Source organism: Pongo abelii, chromosome 5, assembly GCF_028885655.2.
Source record: "Pongo abelii isolate AG06213 chromosome 5, NHGRI_mPonAbe1-v2.0_pri, whole genome shotgun sequence".
NCBI classification, from domain to species: Eukaryota; Metazoa; Chordata; class Mammalia; order Primates; family Hominidae; genus Pongo; species Pongo abelii.
The window spans coordinates 110,761,448-110,780,221 of NC_071990.2; the positions used below are offsets into that span (position 1 = coordinate 110,761,448).

Here is an 18,774-nt window from a genome sequence, read left to right on the forward strand (position 1 = left end):
TTTATGCTATATGTTTTTATTTGTCCAAAATTAATATAGGTGAAAAAGTATTACAAGTCTTAAGATGAGAAAAGAGGATTGGAAAAGTAGAAAAAGTAGAGAAATGGAATAGAAAATCAGTTAACTCTGCAAATGTACACAGAATTCCATGATTAGCTTGAAAAGTTTAAGAATGGAGCAAAATGGGGGGAATAGCCACATATTTCCAATAAAACATATTGTTTATTTGTAATATTTACTATCACTTACAGCTTTATGGGTGAGGTATTTTATACAATGCCAGTCATAAATGGGACCTGAAAGATCATCTATTCTAGTATAACATTTATATTTTGTAAATGAGAAAACTGAAACCATGTAGTAAAAAAGCCAAAACCAAAGTCTACAAGTAAGTTTCTTGTTCCAAAGTGCTTTCACATGTGTGATTTTACTGAATTCTCAACTAACCCTGTAAGATAAGCAATCCAAATTATGATTAAAGCCATCCTTCAGGTCAGAGAAGTACAGCTATGGCAGACTAAGAGACCAATCTCAGGTCACAATGTCACATGGAGGAATTGCAACTTGGAACCAAGCCTTCTGATTGTAGTCCATGGTCTATGGTGCATTATTAATGATGATGGTTTGAGGCTGTAAATTGTGCTCTGAATGTTTTTCAGGATAAAAAAAAACTGTATGGTTTTCTGAGGCAGTGATTCTGATATACGAGCATGTAACTCTATCTGGGGAGCTTGTTAAATCAATTGCAGCTCCTCTTGTCATTTATTAAGTTTGGAGTGAGGCTTAGATTCTTCAACAAGCATCCTCAGTGATTCTGATACTGGCAGTTCATGTACCACACATTGAGAAACAAAGGAAGCCAGGAACGTTGGAACCTTCATTGCTCATTTTCTGATTTCTTCATGCCATCTCTAGGTGGAGATGGGATGGGTAATTGTTGAGGTAAGACTTTTGTTAGGCTTCCTAATTTTTCACAAAAAGAATTTCAACCTGCTCAGGTAATTTTTTAAAACATCTGTTTTACAACCCAGGATACCCACCTTCTGGGACCTTGACAAGGACTATCTCCTTCAGCTGTCTCCCGTTCTCATTTGCAGGAAGTGACTAATGAAAGTGTTAGTCTGAAGGATATGACTCAGAGCAGAAGTGCTCAGTGTCACCTAGAGGGCTTTGCAACACCAATAGCTGGGCTCCACCTGACAGATTCTGGTTCTTAGTTCTGGGGTAGGGCCTGAGAATTTGCATTTCTACCACGCTTCTGGGTGCTGTTGGCTCTGGGACCACTCTCTGATAACTACTGCTCTAGTAGATTGCTAGCCTTTAACCAGGTTTTTGGTAGCACAGAATCCTTTAGAATATGATGAAAGCCATAGATTTTTGCATCAGAAAAATTCACATATGCATAAAGTTTTATGTATAATTTCAAGAGGTTCATGAATGCTTAGGGATTTATGGATCTTGGGCTAACAGCTTCTGCTCTAGAAATTCCAGGCTTATTCCCCAATAAGGACAAACTATCCAAAAAATGTGTGTTGCACTGAATTCTGTCTCACACTAAGCCCTCTGATGATACTCTGGTTACCCTGTAGAAACTGCCATAGGACACTTCATGATCACACTTATAACATGAATGGGGTTAAGGACTTTATTCACTACATTAAGCAGTCTCTTATATTAAGACCCATCTAAGGTATTTCTCTCATTCTCAATGGCAGTCTTGTTTTGCCTGAGGAATGGCTTGTCTTCTCATGGACAATGTGAATTTTATAACTGGTCACATTTCCCCTTTTACTTTAGTTCATCAAACCTAGAACCAAATTTATGACCCAAACTTAGTAAGCATTTGGGGTCTTCTGGCCTGTACATCTGTGTGCGCTCTCTCAATTAGATCTTAATTTTCTATTGAATCTGTCTTTTCCTCGGCTTAGTTTTTATATGTGGTTTCAGTTGAACGAGATCTCTCTGTTATGTCCACATTCACATGTGTGACATTCTCAAGTTCACTCACAATTGTGATTGACCCCTGGCCATGAGTGGTGGCTGGGGCTGCAGATTACACCACACTCAGCACTGCAAGGCCACCTCTCTCTCACAGCTGACCCTGACACTCCACTGGGTCCCAGCATCTGAGCTGAAAACCATCAAGTTTATTTGAGCTGTCATAAACCCTGGCCGAGTATGGATACAAAAGCTTATCATTCATTTTGACATAAACAAGAAGACACCACCTTACTAAATTCTTATCACAACCCCATGAGGCAGCTATGGTCATTTTTGTAAAAAGGAAATCAAGACTTCTAGATGTGATTTACCAAATTATAATAATAAAAGAGAGAATTAGGAACAAGACCCAACCTTAACTCGTAATTAATGTAGTAGTGTTCTTTAACATTCATACATTCATGTCATGTGTTTATTCTTTCATTTTATTAGTAAACTTACTAGGTGCCACTAGGTACCACGTAATATACTGGTTGATGTTTATATGAGCAAGACATGGTTCCTACCTTCAAGTAAGACAGAGTCTAGGAGGAAAATGGATAATTATAATATAGTAAGGTAAGTAACATGATAGGGAGTGGAGAGCACCACGAATGGTCATCAGAGAAGGATTTAACTCTCTTATGATAAGTACGGTGTGGAAGGGAGAGAAAGAAAGAGAGGTGGTGGAGCAGGGTAGTTGTCAGGGAAAGTTCTAAAGAGATGATGTCTTAACTGACTTTCAAAGGATGGCTATGATGAAGCCTGGTGAAGAGGCAAGAAGGTATCTCATGTGGATGGAGTTGTAGGAGCAAGAGCACAGAACTATGAGAAAGTATGACCCAGTTCCTGTGATTGATGCATAAGTTACTATCTCCATAACTACTTAAAAATGTTTAAAGCATTCCTTGAATTTAACTACTATCAAAAAGAATGGTTTACTCTACTAGCAAAACAATTAATATCCTTACCTTTATATTGATTATAACATCAGGTTTCAAATTTAAGTTTTTAATTAATTCTATTTGCTGTAAGGTAGTCATGGCATCCTGTGAAAGTGATGGTATTTCAGTGATAATATAACCTGTAAAGTAAAATATAATTTTAAACCTTTTATAAAATTATCAACATATGAGGGCATGGATTTATTATATTATATATATATATTTACTATATTATTACTTTATACTCATCTATCATAAAGTCATCTGTCAAAAATTTTAAATTAACACTTAAGGTTATTGCCACATGAAGTGTAACTATGAATAATGTTTTTCTGATGATAAAGAAATCACTGGGCTAGAAGACATTTTTGAAAACTCCAAGTCAATTTATTTTAGACAGATGAGGTGCCTAGAGAAGGAAATTTCATGCTAGTAATTATCTTAACTCATGTTAGGAAAGTTTACTCATATGAATGGTAAAGGTATATTATAGGGGTTGCATGCCATATTTATTTTTTTCTCATATTAATATTTCATAATATAGTAGAACACGTGTGTATAATGTTTTTATAAGTTATGAGAGTAATAAAACACCCATGGACACACTATAATTTTCTGTTTTTTAAACAGCCAATATGATCTTGGTTTAGTGGTTATTGGCTTGTATCCCCACCCAGAAATCTCAATCTTCTCACTGAAATTCACCCTGTTTACCATCATCATATTAATTTCCTTAATATATTTCTTCAATTATGTTACTGTCTTGCTCAAGAAACTTTTCTCTTATTAATAAAGTCTCAATTCCTTCAGTGGGAATTAAAAGCTTTCAGCTTATTTTTGTACATCTTTTCTTGGAAGAACAACAGACAAACTATGTTTATTCAGCCCTGGGTATTTGGCAGAAATCTTATGAAAAGTGAATGGAATGACCCTGTCACTGCAAGGACAAAAACTGATAGCATTTGTTGCCAGTTATAATATTCAAGTGAAAATCTGAATTTTGAAAAACTTACATCCATTATTAAGAAAAGCTTAATAATGGGCTTTTCTTGATGAGATTGGTGGTGACATTAACAAATGTGATTTTTTGATACTGTATAGTAAAATATGTCAACATTTGGAAGATCTGTATAACTCAGTGAACCAACATTTTCCAAATGACCAATGCATGGTGCCACAAAAATTAGGCATGGGTTACAGGCTCATTCCAAGTGCAAGATAGACCAATGGATTTTAATGTAACCAAGTTTTGAAAAGTTCACTGATACAGTTTCAGATTCCACAATGCAACCAACCTTCAGGAAACTTCCACCTGTTGGGTTTTGATGTAGAATCAAGAATATCCACAATTATTCCAAGGCTATTAAAATACTCCTCCCTTTCCAAGAATATACCTATGTGAAACTACATTTTCTTCATGTACTTCAGCGAAAGCAATATATTGCAACAGATTGAGCAGAAGCAGGTGTGAGAATCCAGCTTTCTCTTAAGTTGGACATTGAAGAGATTGTGAAAATGTAAAGCAATGCCACTCTTCTAATTTTTTGTTTTGAAAAATTATCTTTCATAAAATATGCAATTTATGTTAACAAGTCATGGTTTTATGATTTCTAAACAGATATTTTTTAAAGTCTCTGTTTTAATTTCTAATATGGTAAATATAAATACATATAGCCCATGTAAGCACAACCTCTTATGGAGCCTCAACAATTCTTATTAGTGTAAGAGAGTCTTGTGCCCCAAAAGTTTGAGAACCACTATCTTAATGCAATGCCTAGAATAGCATAATAAAAAAAGTTACCAAGCACCTGTTGATAGACGAGTGAATGAATGTGTGTAAAACAAACTTAAAATTCCTCACCTGAGAACATGCTCATCACAATCTTTTATTTTTATTTTTATTTATTTATTTATTTTGAGACAGAATCTTGTTCTGTCACCCAGGATGGGGGGCAGTGGTGTGGTCTCAGCTCACTGCAACCTCCGCCTCCGGGGTTCAAGTGATTCTCCTGCCTCAGCCTCCTGAGTAGCTGGGACTACAGGCGCATGCTACCACGCCCGGCTAATTTTTGTATTTTTAGTAGAGACAGGGTTTCACCATGTTGGCCAGGATGGTCTTGATCTCCTGATCTCGTGATCCGCCTGCCTCGGCCTCTCAAAATGCTGGGATTACAGGCATGAGCCACCACGCCAGGTCACAGTCTTTTATTTTTAAAAAAGAAGACCAGGCCAGGTGCGGTGGCTCATGCCTGTAATCCCAGCACTTTCGGAGGCCGAGGAGGGTGGAGCACAAGGTCAGGCGTTCAAGACCAGCCTGGCCAACATGATGAAACCCCATCTCTACTTAAAAAAAAAAATACAAAAATTAGCCAAGCGTGGTGGCAGGTGCCTGTAATCCCAGCTACTCAGGAGGCTGAGGCAGGAGAATCGCTTGAACCGCGGAGGCAGAGGTTGCAGTGAGCCGAGATCGCACCACTGCACTCCAGCCTGGGCAACAGAGCGAGACTCTGTCTCAAAAAAAATAAAGAAGAAGACCAAGAACCATCATGCTAATTCAAAACCTAATTAAATGCTTAGGCATACACAATTTCTCCTAAGCTTTTTTGATCACTTTACTTTCTGCTAACAGTGTGTTGGGCTCTATCCAGAGAAGCAATCCTACCTAATTTAACTTAAAAAGGCAGAAAGGATGACCTTGTCATCTTGGTTTTGGATATATGAACTATAGTTATGATTCCCTCTTGTCTTGCTATAATCCTTAGTGTCCAACTTGACTGACTTACATGCTCCTGCTATTGTCTTAAACGTAGCGTGGTATCCCCAAGGCATCTATCCTATTGGAGGTTCATTAAATTAGCTCAGTACATCCCTAAAAAAATGTAGACACTGCCTGCACTGTCTCAAGAATCGGGCCAGACCTTTCTCTACCTGCCTCTTCTTGTTCTCTGCTTTCTGCTTTTCTGGCTCCACACCACCCTCATTTGGTTTGGCATCTTTGCTCTTGTTGTGAGTCTAGCTTCCACTCGATTAACAACATGTTTGAACTGGTTTTTAAGACTTTGACCAGTATCTCCTCTGGGACACAATGGCTGGCATTAACTCCTGGTCTGACACATTGTGATGGTACGTACTATACTGAAGGGGACTGCATGCCTAGCTCTGGATGGAACTCAGACCTTGCCCAGCTAACTCCTCCAAGTTAGACAGTTCCAGAGACCTTGCCCTTGCCTTGTAAGCAAAAGCAACAATATCTCCCTGCCATTCCCTATGCTGGTAATACTTCCCAACATCTGTGTATCATAAGTGGATCACACAAAGATGCTTGGCACTCTGTTTGCTGTGCTTGCCAAAACCTTCCTGTTCCTACAGCCACTGCCACTGCCTGGAGAGCTTATCAGGCATTCCACGTGCAAATGTTTGCAGGAATGCTGAACTTCTGGTGTACATGTATATTGGAATGATGTTCATACTTGGTCTCTTTACTGATGGAAGCGGCAGAAGAATAAGTAATTTCCATGGATCTAGCTCTCTCTTGAAAGGCCATTATTTGGGCTGCCTGAATGTTCTGAGCTATGAATTTTGGGGCTCTACCCTCTGAGAGATGTCTAGTATTATCATTCCAGAGCCTAGGGGTGTATCTATGGGAGGAGGTGTGGGATAGACAGTTATGTCATCTAAGTTTGTCTCACCATTGCAGATGTAAAGTGGAATAAATTAGTCCTCTAGTCCCAATTCTGGAAGATCCCAGGGACACATTGCTTGTTAAACAGACCAGAACTACTGAGCCCACTGTCAACCTTTTCAATTCCAGAGACATGTGAGGATGAAAGCATAGATGAGGAACTCCTCGCTCCCACCCCAAATGTCCTTGAGACCATTACCAAGCCCTTGCCCTTCCATGCTAACGATGGAGGAGTGGCGCACCCCAAGCCAGTCCTTGCTGGGAGACTGCATGTTCTATCATAGGCAGCGTAGGTGCTTTGTAGGCCATTGCCCAGCTCTCATTAGCCCAACCAGTGAGAAACTGTAAGACTGTCCAGACCACTACCCAGAGGAAACTGACTTGTCCCAGGCCCATACCATCACTTTGCCACCATTTCTTGGCACAGCGGGAAGAAGGCATTTTCTATTTCCATACAAATGAAGATGGCAGACTACTGCTTTCAGATTGAAGTGATGACAGATTCAGAGACATCAGGTAGCTTTGTGTCCAGCCATCCCTGCTACCCATCTGACCTCTGGCCAGGCTGATGTAGCCTTGTGTCCAGCCATCTCTGCTACCCATATGACCTCAGGCCAGGCTGATATGAGTGGACACATTGGTGACCAATGACTTGCAAGACTATTCATAAAGATACACTCGGGGCAGGGAATGCCCAGACTGGGGCTATTCATTCACTGGGGAAAACGAGATTTTCCAGAATCTAGAAGCAGGGAGTAGTGAGGAGCTTTTAGGATGCCACATATTGACTCTATCTGTTTCTCTTGGGTAAGGATATAGCTCCGAGAAGCTGATTTTGGCTAGGGACCAAAACAACACAATAGATTGTGAATGAAAAGATAATTATAGATCGTGTAGGCCCTTTTAAAATAGTGATGGAAACACCAATTATTAAAAGGGCTCTAGTATAAAACAAAATTAAGATGAATTTGGCAATACTCTGCTGTGTGATGTCCCTGGAAGTGCACATATCTCTTCTGGGATTTTGGAGTCATCAATTATCCATCCTCACCCAGCCCCCCAATCAAGTTGGTTTTTTTTTCAGTTCTCTTTGTTATTTTATTCCATTAATCTCATTTTGAAGTTACTATTTTAGTTGTCATTTGTTTAATTATTTTTTATTTTATTTTATATATTTATTTTTAATTATACTTTAAGTTCTAGGGTACATGGGCACAATGTGCAGGTTTGTTACATATGTATACATGTGCCATGTTGGTGTGCTGCACCCATTAACTCATCATTTACATTAGCTATATCTCCTAATCCTTTCCCTCCCCTCTCCCCTCATCCCACAACAGGCCCCAGTGTGTGATGTTCCCCTTCCTGTGTCCAAGTGTTCTCATTGTTCAATTCCCACCTATGAGTGAGAACATGCGGTGTTTGGTTTTTTGTCCTTGCGATAGTTTTCTGAGAATGATGGTTTCCAGCCTCATCCATGTCCCTACAAAGGACATGAACTCATCATTTTTTATGGCTGCATAGTATTCCATGGTGCATATGTTCCCCATTTTCTTTTATATATATATATATTTATTATACTTTAAGTTCTAGGGTACATGTGCACAACATGCAGGTTTGTTACATATGTATACATGTGCCATGTTGGTGTGCTGCACCCATTAGCTCATCATTTACATTAGGTATGTCTCCTAATGCTATCCCTCCCCCTTCCCCCCACCCCACAACAGGCCCCAGTGTGTGATGTTCCCCTTCCTGTTTCCAAGTGTTCTCATTGTTCAATTCCCACCTATGAGTGAGAACATGTGGTGTTTGGTTTTTTGTCCTTGAGATATTTTGCTGAGAATGATGGTTTCCAGTTTCATCCATGTCCCTACAAAGGACATGAACTCATCATTTTTTATGGCTGCGTAGTATTCCATGGTGTATATGTGCCACATTTTCTTAATCCAGTCTATCATTGTTGGACATCTGGGTTGGTTCCAAGTCTTTGCTATTGTGAGTAGTGCCACAATAAACATATGTGTGCATGTGTCTTTATAGCAGCATGATTTATATTCCTTTGGGTATATACGCAGTAATGGGATGGCTGGGTCAAATGATATTTCTAGTTCTAGATCCCTGAGGAATCGCCACACTGTCTTCCACGATGGTTGAACTAGTTTACAGTCCCATCAACAGTGTAAAAGTGTTCCTATTTCTCCACATCCTCTGCAGCACCTGTTGTTTCCTGACTTTTTAATGATCGCCATTCTAACTGGTGTGAGATGATATCTCATTGTGGTTTTGATTCGCATTTCTTTGACGGCCAGTGATGATGAGCATTTTTTCATGTGTCTTTTGGCTGCATAAATGTCTTCTTTTGAGAAGTGTCTGTTCATATCCTTTGCCCACTTTTTGATGGGGTTGTTTTTTTCTTGTAAATTTGTTTGAGTTCATTGTAGATTCTGGATATTAGCCCTTTGTCAGATGAGTAGGTTGCAAAAATTTTCTCCCATTCTGTAGGTTGCCTGTTCACTCTGATGGTAGTTTCTTTTGCTGGGCAGAAGCTCTTGAGTTTAATTAGATCCCATTTGTCAATTTTGGCTTTTGTTGCCATTGCTTTTGGTGTTTTAGACATGAAGTCCTTGCCCATGCCTCTGTCCTGAATGGTATTGCCTAGGTTTTCTTCTAGGGTTTTTATGGTTGTAGGTCTAACATTTAAGTCTTTAATCCATCTTGAATTAATTTTTGTATAAGGTGTAAGGAAGGGATCCAGTTTCAGCTTTCTACATATGGCTAGCCAGTTTTCCCAGCACCATTTGTTGAATAGGGAATCCTTTCCCCATTTCTTGTTTTTGTCAGATTTGTCAAAGATCAGATAGTTGTAGATGTGTGGTATTATTTCTGAGGGCTCTGTTCTGTTCCACTGGTCTATATCTCTGTTTGGGTACCAGTACCATGCTGTTTTGGTTACTGTAGCCTTGTAGTATAGTTTGAAGTCATGTAGGGTGATGCCTCCAGCTTTGTTCTTTTGGCTTAGGATTGTCTTGGCAATGCGGGCTCTTTTTTGGTTCCATATGAACTTTAAAGTAGTTTTTTCCAATTCTGTGAAGAAAGTCATTGGTAGCTTGATGGGGATGGCAATGAATCTATAAATTACCTTGGGCAGTATGGCCATTTTCACGATATTGATTCTTCCTATCCATGAGCATGGAATGTTCTTCCATTTGTTTGTATCCTCTTTTATTTCCTTGAGGAGTGGTTTGTAGTTCTCCTTGAAGAGGTCCTTCACATCCCTTGTAAGTTGGATTCCTAGGTATTTTATTCTGTTCAAAGCAATTGTGAATGGGAGTTCACTCATGATTTGGCTGTTTGTCTGTTACTGGTGTATAAGAATGCTTGTGATTTTTGCACATTGATTTTGTATCCTGAGACTTTGCTGAAGTTGCTTATCAGCTTAAGGAGATTTTGGGCTGAGACGATGGGGTTTTCTAGGTATACAATCATGTCATCTGCAAACAGGGACAATTTGACTTCCTCTTTTCCTAACTGAATACCCTTTATTTCTTTCTCCTGCCTGATTGCCCTGGCCAGAACTTCCAACACTATGCTGAATAGGAGTGGTGAGAGAGGGCATCCCTGTCTTGTGCCAGTTTTCAAAGGGAATGCTTCCAGTTTTTGCCCATTCAGTATGATATTGGCTGTGGGTTTGTCATAAATAGCTTAATTATGATTAGATACATCCCATCAATACCTAATTTATTGAGAGTTTTTAGCATGAAGGACTGTTGAATTTTGTCGAAGGCCTTTTCTGCATCTATTGACCTAATCAAGTTTATATCCCTGTTTTGAAAACCCTTCACTTCCAATTTTGCTTCTACCTTCTACCAGGCTACGGGTTGAGAGCAAACATCAGGATGAGAAGGCTTGCTGGGAATTTGGGCAAAGCTTTTCAAACTGTAATTAGCAGAGTGCTAGGTTCTAAAAAAATTCCTGTGGAGATGCTACAGGATGGGTTAAGGGGTGGCTGGGCAGAAGGCGCTTTAGGTTCCATCTCCACTGCAGCCTTTAAATGAGCTCATTTGTGCATACTTAGAACGTGGCCTTGTAACCAAATGGTGAGGGTGTGGCCCCCAGACTCAGGAAACCATTTATATCACTTTTCCTCTGCCAGCTCCTGGGACAAGTATCGGCATACAGGAAGTACTGGGGTCTGAGGAATGTAATCAGCCAAATCCAGAATGTGGGAAACTCTACAAGACAAATGACCCGTTTTCTTCAACAGAGAAGACACAAGAAGATAGAAAGAAGTAGGGGAAACTTATAAAGAGACTTGAGACATACTAGTAACTTGCACTATGTGAAACCTGGTTAGATCCTGCTTCAAAAAGAAATCAACTAAAAAATATCTATGAGGTAATTAATGAAATCTAGTAGATGATATCAAGAAATAATAATTAATTTTTTAGGTGTGATAATGGTAATGTGTAATAGGTTTAAGTGTCCTTATCTTTTAGAGATATAAATGGAACATTATACAGATGAACTGATATGATATGGATTAGCTTCAAAATAACATAGGTTGAGAGAAGGGAGTAAGTAGAAGTGTAGATAAAATGAGATTAAACTAGAGTTGGTTTTGGACATATGCTGAACCTGAGTGGTAATGTGGAAGCATCTTTATACTAATCTCCCTACTTTTGTTTGAACTATTTCCTAATAACAACTGTAAAACATTATGAACACCATGAGAGGCACAACTGAGTTTCTTCATGTTGTTTTTTTTTCTTTCTCCTTTTGCCAATACTTATAATTTATGTCATCTTTTTTGTAGCCATGTAAACCAATTTAAGTTTTTCAAGAGGTAAGTGAGGTTAACAAAGAGGTATTTACTTACCTACCTATATACATATCTGTTTCAAATACTATGTTTTCTGAGGTCATTTATTGATATAATTTGGAATTCTGTGATTCCTGTTTGCCTTTTTACTTATCCAGCCTTCCATATTCTGGATATTTTGCCCAAGTTCAGTCTCTTTATCACTGCTGAACAAATAGGTAATAAGTGGATAGATAGGTAGATAGTTTACAGAGAAACCTTATCTACTTACATTATAATGTATTTATAATCCATATATATTAATCTCTATATATGTATTATATATAAAAACCCATATATCCATATACAGACCTGTCTACATATGTGGATATGGGACATTCTATGTATCGTCTCTCTATACATATGAGCTATGTGAAGAGGTATCTTTCTGTCCATAGATAGAGACCAGTAAATACAGTTTGACAAGGCTGTGTTTGCTGCTTCCATCATTGATTTGCTTTGGCAGTTATGGTTTTTACTTTCTTGTATTTTTATTCCTGCATTAATAGTTACAATGTCTTCTTCTAACTTACTAAGAATATAAAGCAACTTTCTTAGTTTTTCTTTTTTCATTCAGGAAATCCATTTCAGGTGGATGACTTTATCCCAAACTTGTCATTACTCTTCTCTTCTTTTGCAGAGGTATTAGAGTTTGCTCTTTTCTTTTTAATCATTTTGAGCTTCAGTGGTCTTTGTCTTGAAAAATTAGATCCAAAGCCCTTGCTCAGCATCCATTTGAGTACCAGGAGAGGTTTCAGGTCCAGAGTCAGAGGGCAGACTGGAAGAACAGGCTGAAGCCTAACAATATCTGGAGCTCAACAGTAAGATAGTGGCATTCCATTTCCCATTCCCGCCTTCTAAGTGTGGATTAATGCAGACAACCCTAGCCATTGTCAGGACTTAGCAATATAACCCAAGGTGTATGAGGAAGCAGTCAGCAGAGTTAGCAGTACTGCAAGATGGACCACAGCAGATTTCTGATGCTTTTATTGGATAACACAATGTTAAAGAAGATTGGGTCATATAAACTTATTTTTAAAACAAATGTACAAGCTGAGAAATAAAAACAAACAAGCAAATAAAACCATCTGAACTGCTCAACTGAATAGAGATAATGAGATTCTTGTGCTAAGGCAAAAGAAAGGGCAACTCCAGAAACTATTTTTGCCTCAGATAAAGCATGAGTTTTAAGGCTGCTTTGTGGGCTGTAAATATATTAAAATAAACATACCAAAGTGACAGACTTCTGGGGAGTTGAGCTTCTCCAACATTAGCTTTATGACAAGTTCATCTGGAATGCTTTGACCGCTGATCAACATTGATTGCAACTAAGGACAAGCATAGATATTGTACATTACTGTATAATATATCTATGATACAGAGCTTTTTTTTGTAATCATAGTTACTTTGAAATTTAGGTTTGTTTACCATAACTCCTGATTCGGTTTCAGCAGCAATCTGTTCTTCTAAAATTGGCAAAGCTAAAACATGAATTCAAAATATTAATACAGACTGATATTAAGATCACCAAAAGAAGAAACACATTCTAGCGTCTTGTAACTGGTAACAAAGATTAACATTTGGGCATCGCTTTATAATTTACAATGCAAATGTATGCATATTACGTCACTTAAGCCTAACCAAAGCAGCAGCAGCAGAATGTCTTCCATAGAGAACTTGTCTCTGCCACTAAGCTTAAGAATCTTGGAGAAGCGAACATGGTGACTCATGTCTGCAATCCCAGTACTTTGGGAGTTCAAGGCAGGAGGATTGCTTGAGCCCAGGAGTTTGAGACCAGCCTGGGCAACATAGGGAGACTACATTTCTACAAAAAGTTAAAAAATTAGCAGGGCGTTATGGTGCATGCCTATAGTCCCTGCTACTCAGGAAGCTGAGGTGGGGTGATCACTTGAGCCCAGGAGGTCAAGGCTGCAGAGAGCCGTGATCATGTCACTGCACTCCAGCCTGGATGACAAAGTAAGGGCGTGTCTCAAAATAAAAATAAAAAATAAAAAAATAAAGAATCCTGGGGGAGCTAACTCCGTAAACCCCTCTGCACCTTGGATGCATATGTACTGTGTAGTGTATAGTAGAACGTAAGGATGAAATCAGGTGGTGTATATGACAGTGATTTCTAAATCATTAAGTACAGTTACAAAAGTATGCACTGGTATTAATTAATCCAGATTTTCATAACCACACAATTACATCCAAAGCCCGCTAGTTTTGTACATGGTGTAAAAGGAAATGAATCAAGAAATGTTAAAATGGGTAAACACTGATTAGAAAGAGGGGTCTAAAATGTATCATTCCTTGATAGAGGACATCCTGGGATAGGAATTTCCTGGGATAGGAATGACAGGGGCATGACCCAGGGGAGGACCCAGGAGAGCTGTTATATCATTAGTTATTAATAATCTATGGGATGTTTGGTATTCTTTAAGATGTCCTAGAAGTAAACTTTTTGAACAAAGAAAGAAGAAACTTGTAGAGTTTTGTGTGTGTGTGTGTGTGTGTTTGTTATGTACTACAAATTGTTCTCCAAAAAAATTGTACCAGATTGCAACTTTACTAACAGCATGTGGAATGCCCATTTCATAACATCCTTACCTACAGTGATTGTAGTAATTGTAAAGATTCACTGCCAATTTGATAGGCAAATATGGACCAGTGTTATGTTAATTAACATTTCTTAGAATGATGTTAAACTCTTTTTTCTTACATTGTTTATTTTTATTTCTACTTTTATGAATTGCCTATTCATTCTTCTTCTTATTTTTCTATTAGGGCATAAATAGTTTTATTAATTAAAAGAATATTTATATATAAAGATATAAACCCATTCTCTTATATATTGCAAAGAATGCAAGAAAATTTATAAATAAAAAATAAAAGTTATCATTGAAGACAATTAAGTTCTGAAAAATGTTCCTAAGAAAAGCTGTGAGAGTTCCATCTCATTTGAGCTTTCACAAAAAGACACCCAAACACACATATCCCAAACAGTTCTAAATTACGAAATTAGAGAATTGGAGGTAGTAGAATAGAGTTGATGACATTTCATAAATGCTATGAACAAAACTAGGACAAACAGAAGGGCAAAACATTATTGGATTGATGATGCTGTTATAAAAATAATATCGGGCCGGGTGTTGTGGCTCACACCTGTAATCCAGCACTTTGAGAGGCCAAGGTGGGAAGACTGAGCCCAGGAGTTTGAAACCAGCCTGGGCAACAAAGCAAGACCATGTCTCTACCAAAAAAAAAAATAATTAATTAATTAAATTAAATATAAATAAAAACCCAAGCAGATAATATTCACCGGGTTGATAGGTGGACAAATGTGTGATAAAGCCAATATAGCAAAAAGTTAATCACAGACTCTAGATGGTGAGTATATGGGCATTCACTGTATAATTATCTCCATTTTATGCATATTTGAAAGTTTTCATAATAAAATATTAGAGAAAAAAGATAAAATTTACCTTCAACACGAATACATTTCCATGCCTGTGTTATGTAACGGGCTAATGTTGTTTTCCCAACACCCTTAAAAAGAAAAATGTTATTTAAAGCCCAATAGAGCAGTTACTTGCCAGTGAAACAGATACAGCAATTTTTAAAGATTCTATTGCTAGCTACTATTACATCGTTATAATTTTTCCCATAAAAAATGAAGAACAGACCCTAGATACGTATAGTTTAGTTTTTCTTTACTAATTTTTGCATATGCCACATCTCCTAAAGTAATATAAATAAACTTTTTAATATTAAGTACATAGCCCTAAAATCAAGAAGCTATACCATTATGGTACTGCACTCTTTTAACTGTCAATTTTTATAATTTTGATTACAAATCATTGTGATTATATTGGAGAGTCATCATTTTATTTCCTTTCTAAAGTTTATAATCATGAATGTTTTGACAGGCTTCCATTTAGTAATTTTGATGAGCAAAAAGATCCTTTTTAACTGACATCTTTGGAAAGTATCATACTTTAAAGATAGAAGGTCGTTTTGATGAAGTAACATTTGCATCTGGTTGCTTTCACTGTTGACTTTTTAAAACCCATTATGTTTTTAGAAACATAGTGAAAGTTGTTGAAACCATTTATTGGTACCTGTCCCAGGGTCCACATAAAATAAGTCAAGAATGGGATCCAGCTCTTAATCTCTGCTATTCTGGAGAGGCTCTTTAATTAACCAGCTCAGTGGCTGTCAGTAGCTCTTATCTAGAGTTTCTTACTAGAAATGTCTAGAAAAGCAAACTTTATTATAACAGCCATTTTGGTTTCTTTCTGATTTGTGGAAAGACAACACATAGGTCCCCTAACATGCTGTAGGTAAAGCCTGAGGCACGGTGCCTCTCAGGATCTCAGATATTAACAGGAGAACCTCCTGGCTCATCTTGATGGTGTCCTATCTTCACATATCCAGAGAGCCTCACAACAAATTGCAAAGGAAGTTTCATATGCAAATCAAGTCTGAAATAACCTCAGATTACACAGTACTAACAGTTGTCATGTGCAGTGTTTCGGTAAGTTAATTTCGTCATAATATAAAAGCAAATTTAAATATAGTCTGGGTTCCTTCTCAATTATAACATATAACATAGTATTCCAGTATATTTGTACCACATCTTCTTTACCTAGTCTACCACCGATGGGCATTTAGGTTGATTCCATGTCTTTGCTGTTGTGAGTAGTGTTGCGATGAGCATATGTGTGCATGTGTGCAAGAGATAGTTATGAATTTATAACCAATATTATGTCAGATTTTAAGTCATATAATGAAAGCTTATCAGACACTCAAAAAATGAGCACAATATGTGGTTTTTATTTTTATATGGTAACTTAGAAAATTGTGATTTTAAAAATAAAATAAATTATACCAAATAATAAGAGATAACTTACTGGTTTCCCAAATACAACAAAGCAAACAGGTTTGGACAACAAAAAATTCCTTTCAGTTTCATCTTCATCAAATATATCTGCAAAAGGATACTCTTCTGTCTTCTCTTGAGAAGTCATGACACAAAATACTACAATAAAAAAGGATAAGATTGTTAACTTGTCTAATTTGGTTGGAGGAGGTGACTAGGAACAATTGAAATAACCTGTGAGTTTTCTTAGCCCAGAAGTCATTTCGTACCATTAAACACATGAATTTTGTCAGTAATTGCAAATAAGTTTAACTCATTTATAAAAACAATAGTAAGCTCTTAGTTTGAGACAAAAACAAAATCCAACTATATGTTGTATAAAAGAGAGCTCAAAGTGTTTCTGAAAGACTAACTTAAGGAAAAAATACAGATTTGTGTGTATTATATTAAAAACCAAATTAAAGTTAAATATGTTGTACATGCACATGCAACATAGGTGCATGTATAAATTTTACCAGAAATAGAAAAGGTAATGTTGGTTAAATGTATTAGATTCATATTTTCATATTTTAGGAAGCTTTGGTTAATTCCATGAAGAAAACTTTTCCAAAAGTAATGTCATTTTTACATTTTTTCTTTTGTAATATTTTATAAATATCTGTAAGAACATATATTTATTTTAAAGTTGTTTTCAGAAACCTTTTGCTATTTTGATTTGCTCTTAAGCGGATTTCTAGGCACAGAAGCTTGAGTCCTCAGCATTTTAACATGAACAATTTTCAACTTAGTCCAACTCTTTTGGAGTCAATCAGAAACAAATAAGGTCATAACAGTTTATTTGTTTTTGAACAAAGACTGTCTCTTGTTTTCAAGCACTTGTAGACTACATATTTATGTTCATAAAATATTTATATATATCCATTGAATATTTCTATTGTGTAAACAGTAAAATAGCATGAGACATATCTCTTAATCACAATAAAATAATGTAAAAAAGTGATAAAAGTATTTTTAAAAATCCCTAATTGTTGAAAATTAAAAAGAAAAATGAAAACAATATTCTTCTAAATATTACTTGATCAATACAATTTTAAAATGGAAATAAAATATTAGCAAAATAATAGTATTATTAAATATTTAGTTAAAATGATATAGCAAAAAGTAACAAGAGCATGTCCTTTGCACACATGCACACATACGCTCATCACAACACTACTCACAACAGCAAAGACATGGAATCAACCTCAATGCCCATCAGTGGTAGACTAGATAAAGAAGATGTGGTACATATATATCGGAATACTATGCAGCCATGAAAAATAAGATCATGTCCTTTGCAGCAACATAGATGAAGCTGGAAGCCATTATCCTAAGCAAACTAATGCAAGAACAGAAAACCAAATACTACATGTTCTCACTTATATGTGGGAACTAAACATCAAGTACACAAGGACACAAAGAAGGGAACAACTGATACTAAGGCCTACTTGAGGGTAGAGGGTAGGATGAGGAAGAGGATAAAAAAAACTACCTATTGGGTACTATGTTTATTATCTGAGTGATGAAATAATCCGTGCACCAAACCCCTACGATATGCAATTTACCTATATAGTAAACCTGTACATGTACCCCTGAACCTAAAAGTTAAAAAATAAAATAAAATGATATAGCAAAAATATTTTTTAAAAATAGTAATTTTCTTTCAGACCAACACTAATAACAACAAAAACTCATAATTGCACAAATCTATAAAAAGGTATGAATAATTTTAGTAAAAATGTGCATTAGTGATATGTGCACTAACTATAACATTTTGCTGATGAATACTAAAGAAGAAAAAACCATAATATATTTTTGGATGGAAGGATTTAATTTGTAAAGATATCTATTATGTTCAAATTAATACATAAAATTAAGAGTCTGTGTGTGTGTGATGTGTGTGTGTGTGAAGAGCCATGCATGAAGGAGTCCTAGCCCTGCTAAATATATACATGCCTAAAATATGATAAAGGAGGCATTTCAAATTGGTGAATAAAAAATAAATTGTTTAGAATAATTGGCTATGCATAAATAACTATCAAAAGTCAACAGAATTCTTTTCACTGAGTTTAAAAAAAGTCAACAGGAAAAAAATATCATGATCCAATTGGAAAATGCACAAAATATCTGAAGAGACATTTCATCAAAGAAGATATACAGATGACAAACACATGAAAAGATGTTAAAAATCACTAGCCATTAGAGAAATGCAATTAAAATAATAATCAGATATTATTACATGCATATCAGAATGGCTAAAATAAAAAATAGTGACAACACCAGATGTTGGTGAGGATGCAGAGAAACTGGATCCCTCATACATTGCTGGTGGGAATATAAAATGGTATAGTCTGGAAAATATTTGGAAGTTTCTTAAAAAGCTAAA

General features: G+C 36.6%; 1 protein-coding gene across 12 annotated transcripts in view; it reads right to left on the minus strand.

The window, feature by feature from the left end:
- Positions 1–18,774, minus strand: part of AK9 (adenylate kinase 9) — a 206,821-nt gene that overhangs the window by 175,187 nt on the left and 12,860 nt on the right. For all 12 annotated transcript variants that reach the window (XR_008526344.2, XR_008526345.2, XM_063724946.1 and 9 more), the window contains 5 exons: positions 16,381–16,508; positions 14,953–15,016; positions 12,896–12,948; positions 12,699–12,795; positions 2,952–3,064 (listed from right to left, as the gene is read on the minus strand). Coding sequence is in view for 10 of the 12 variants with exons in the window: in XM_063724946.1 (XP_063581016.1) it covers positions 2,952–3,064; positions 12,699–12,795; positions 12,896–12,948; positions 14,953–15,016; positions 16,381–16,508 (455 nt within the window). In the remaining 2 variants the exon portion in view is untranslated. The remainder of the gene's footprint in view (positions 1–2,951; positions 3,065–12,698; positions 12,796–12,895; positions 12,949–14,952; positions 15,017–16,380; positions 16,509–18,774) is intronic.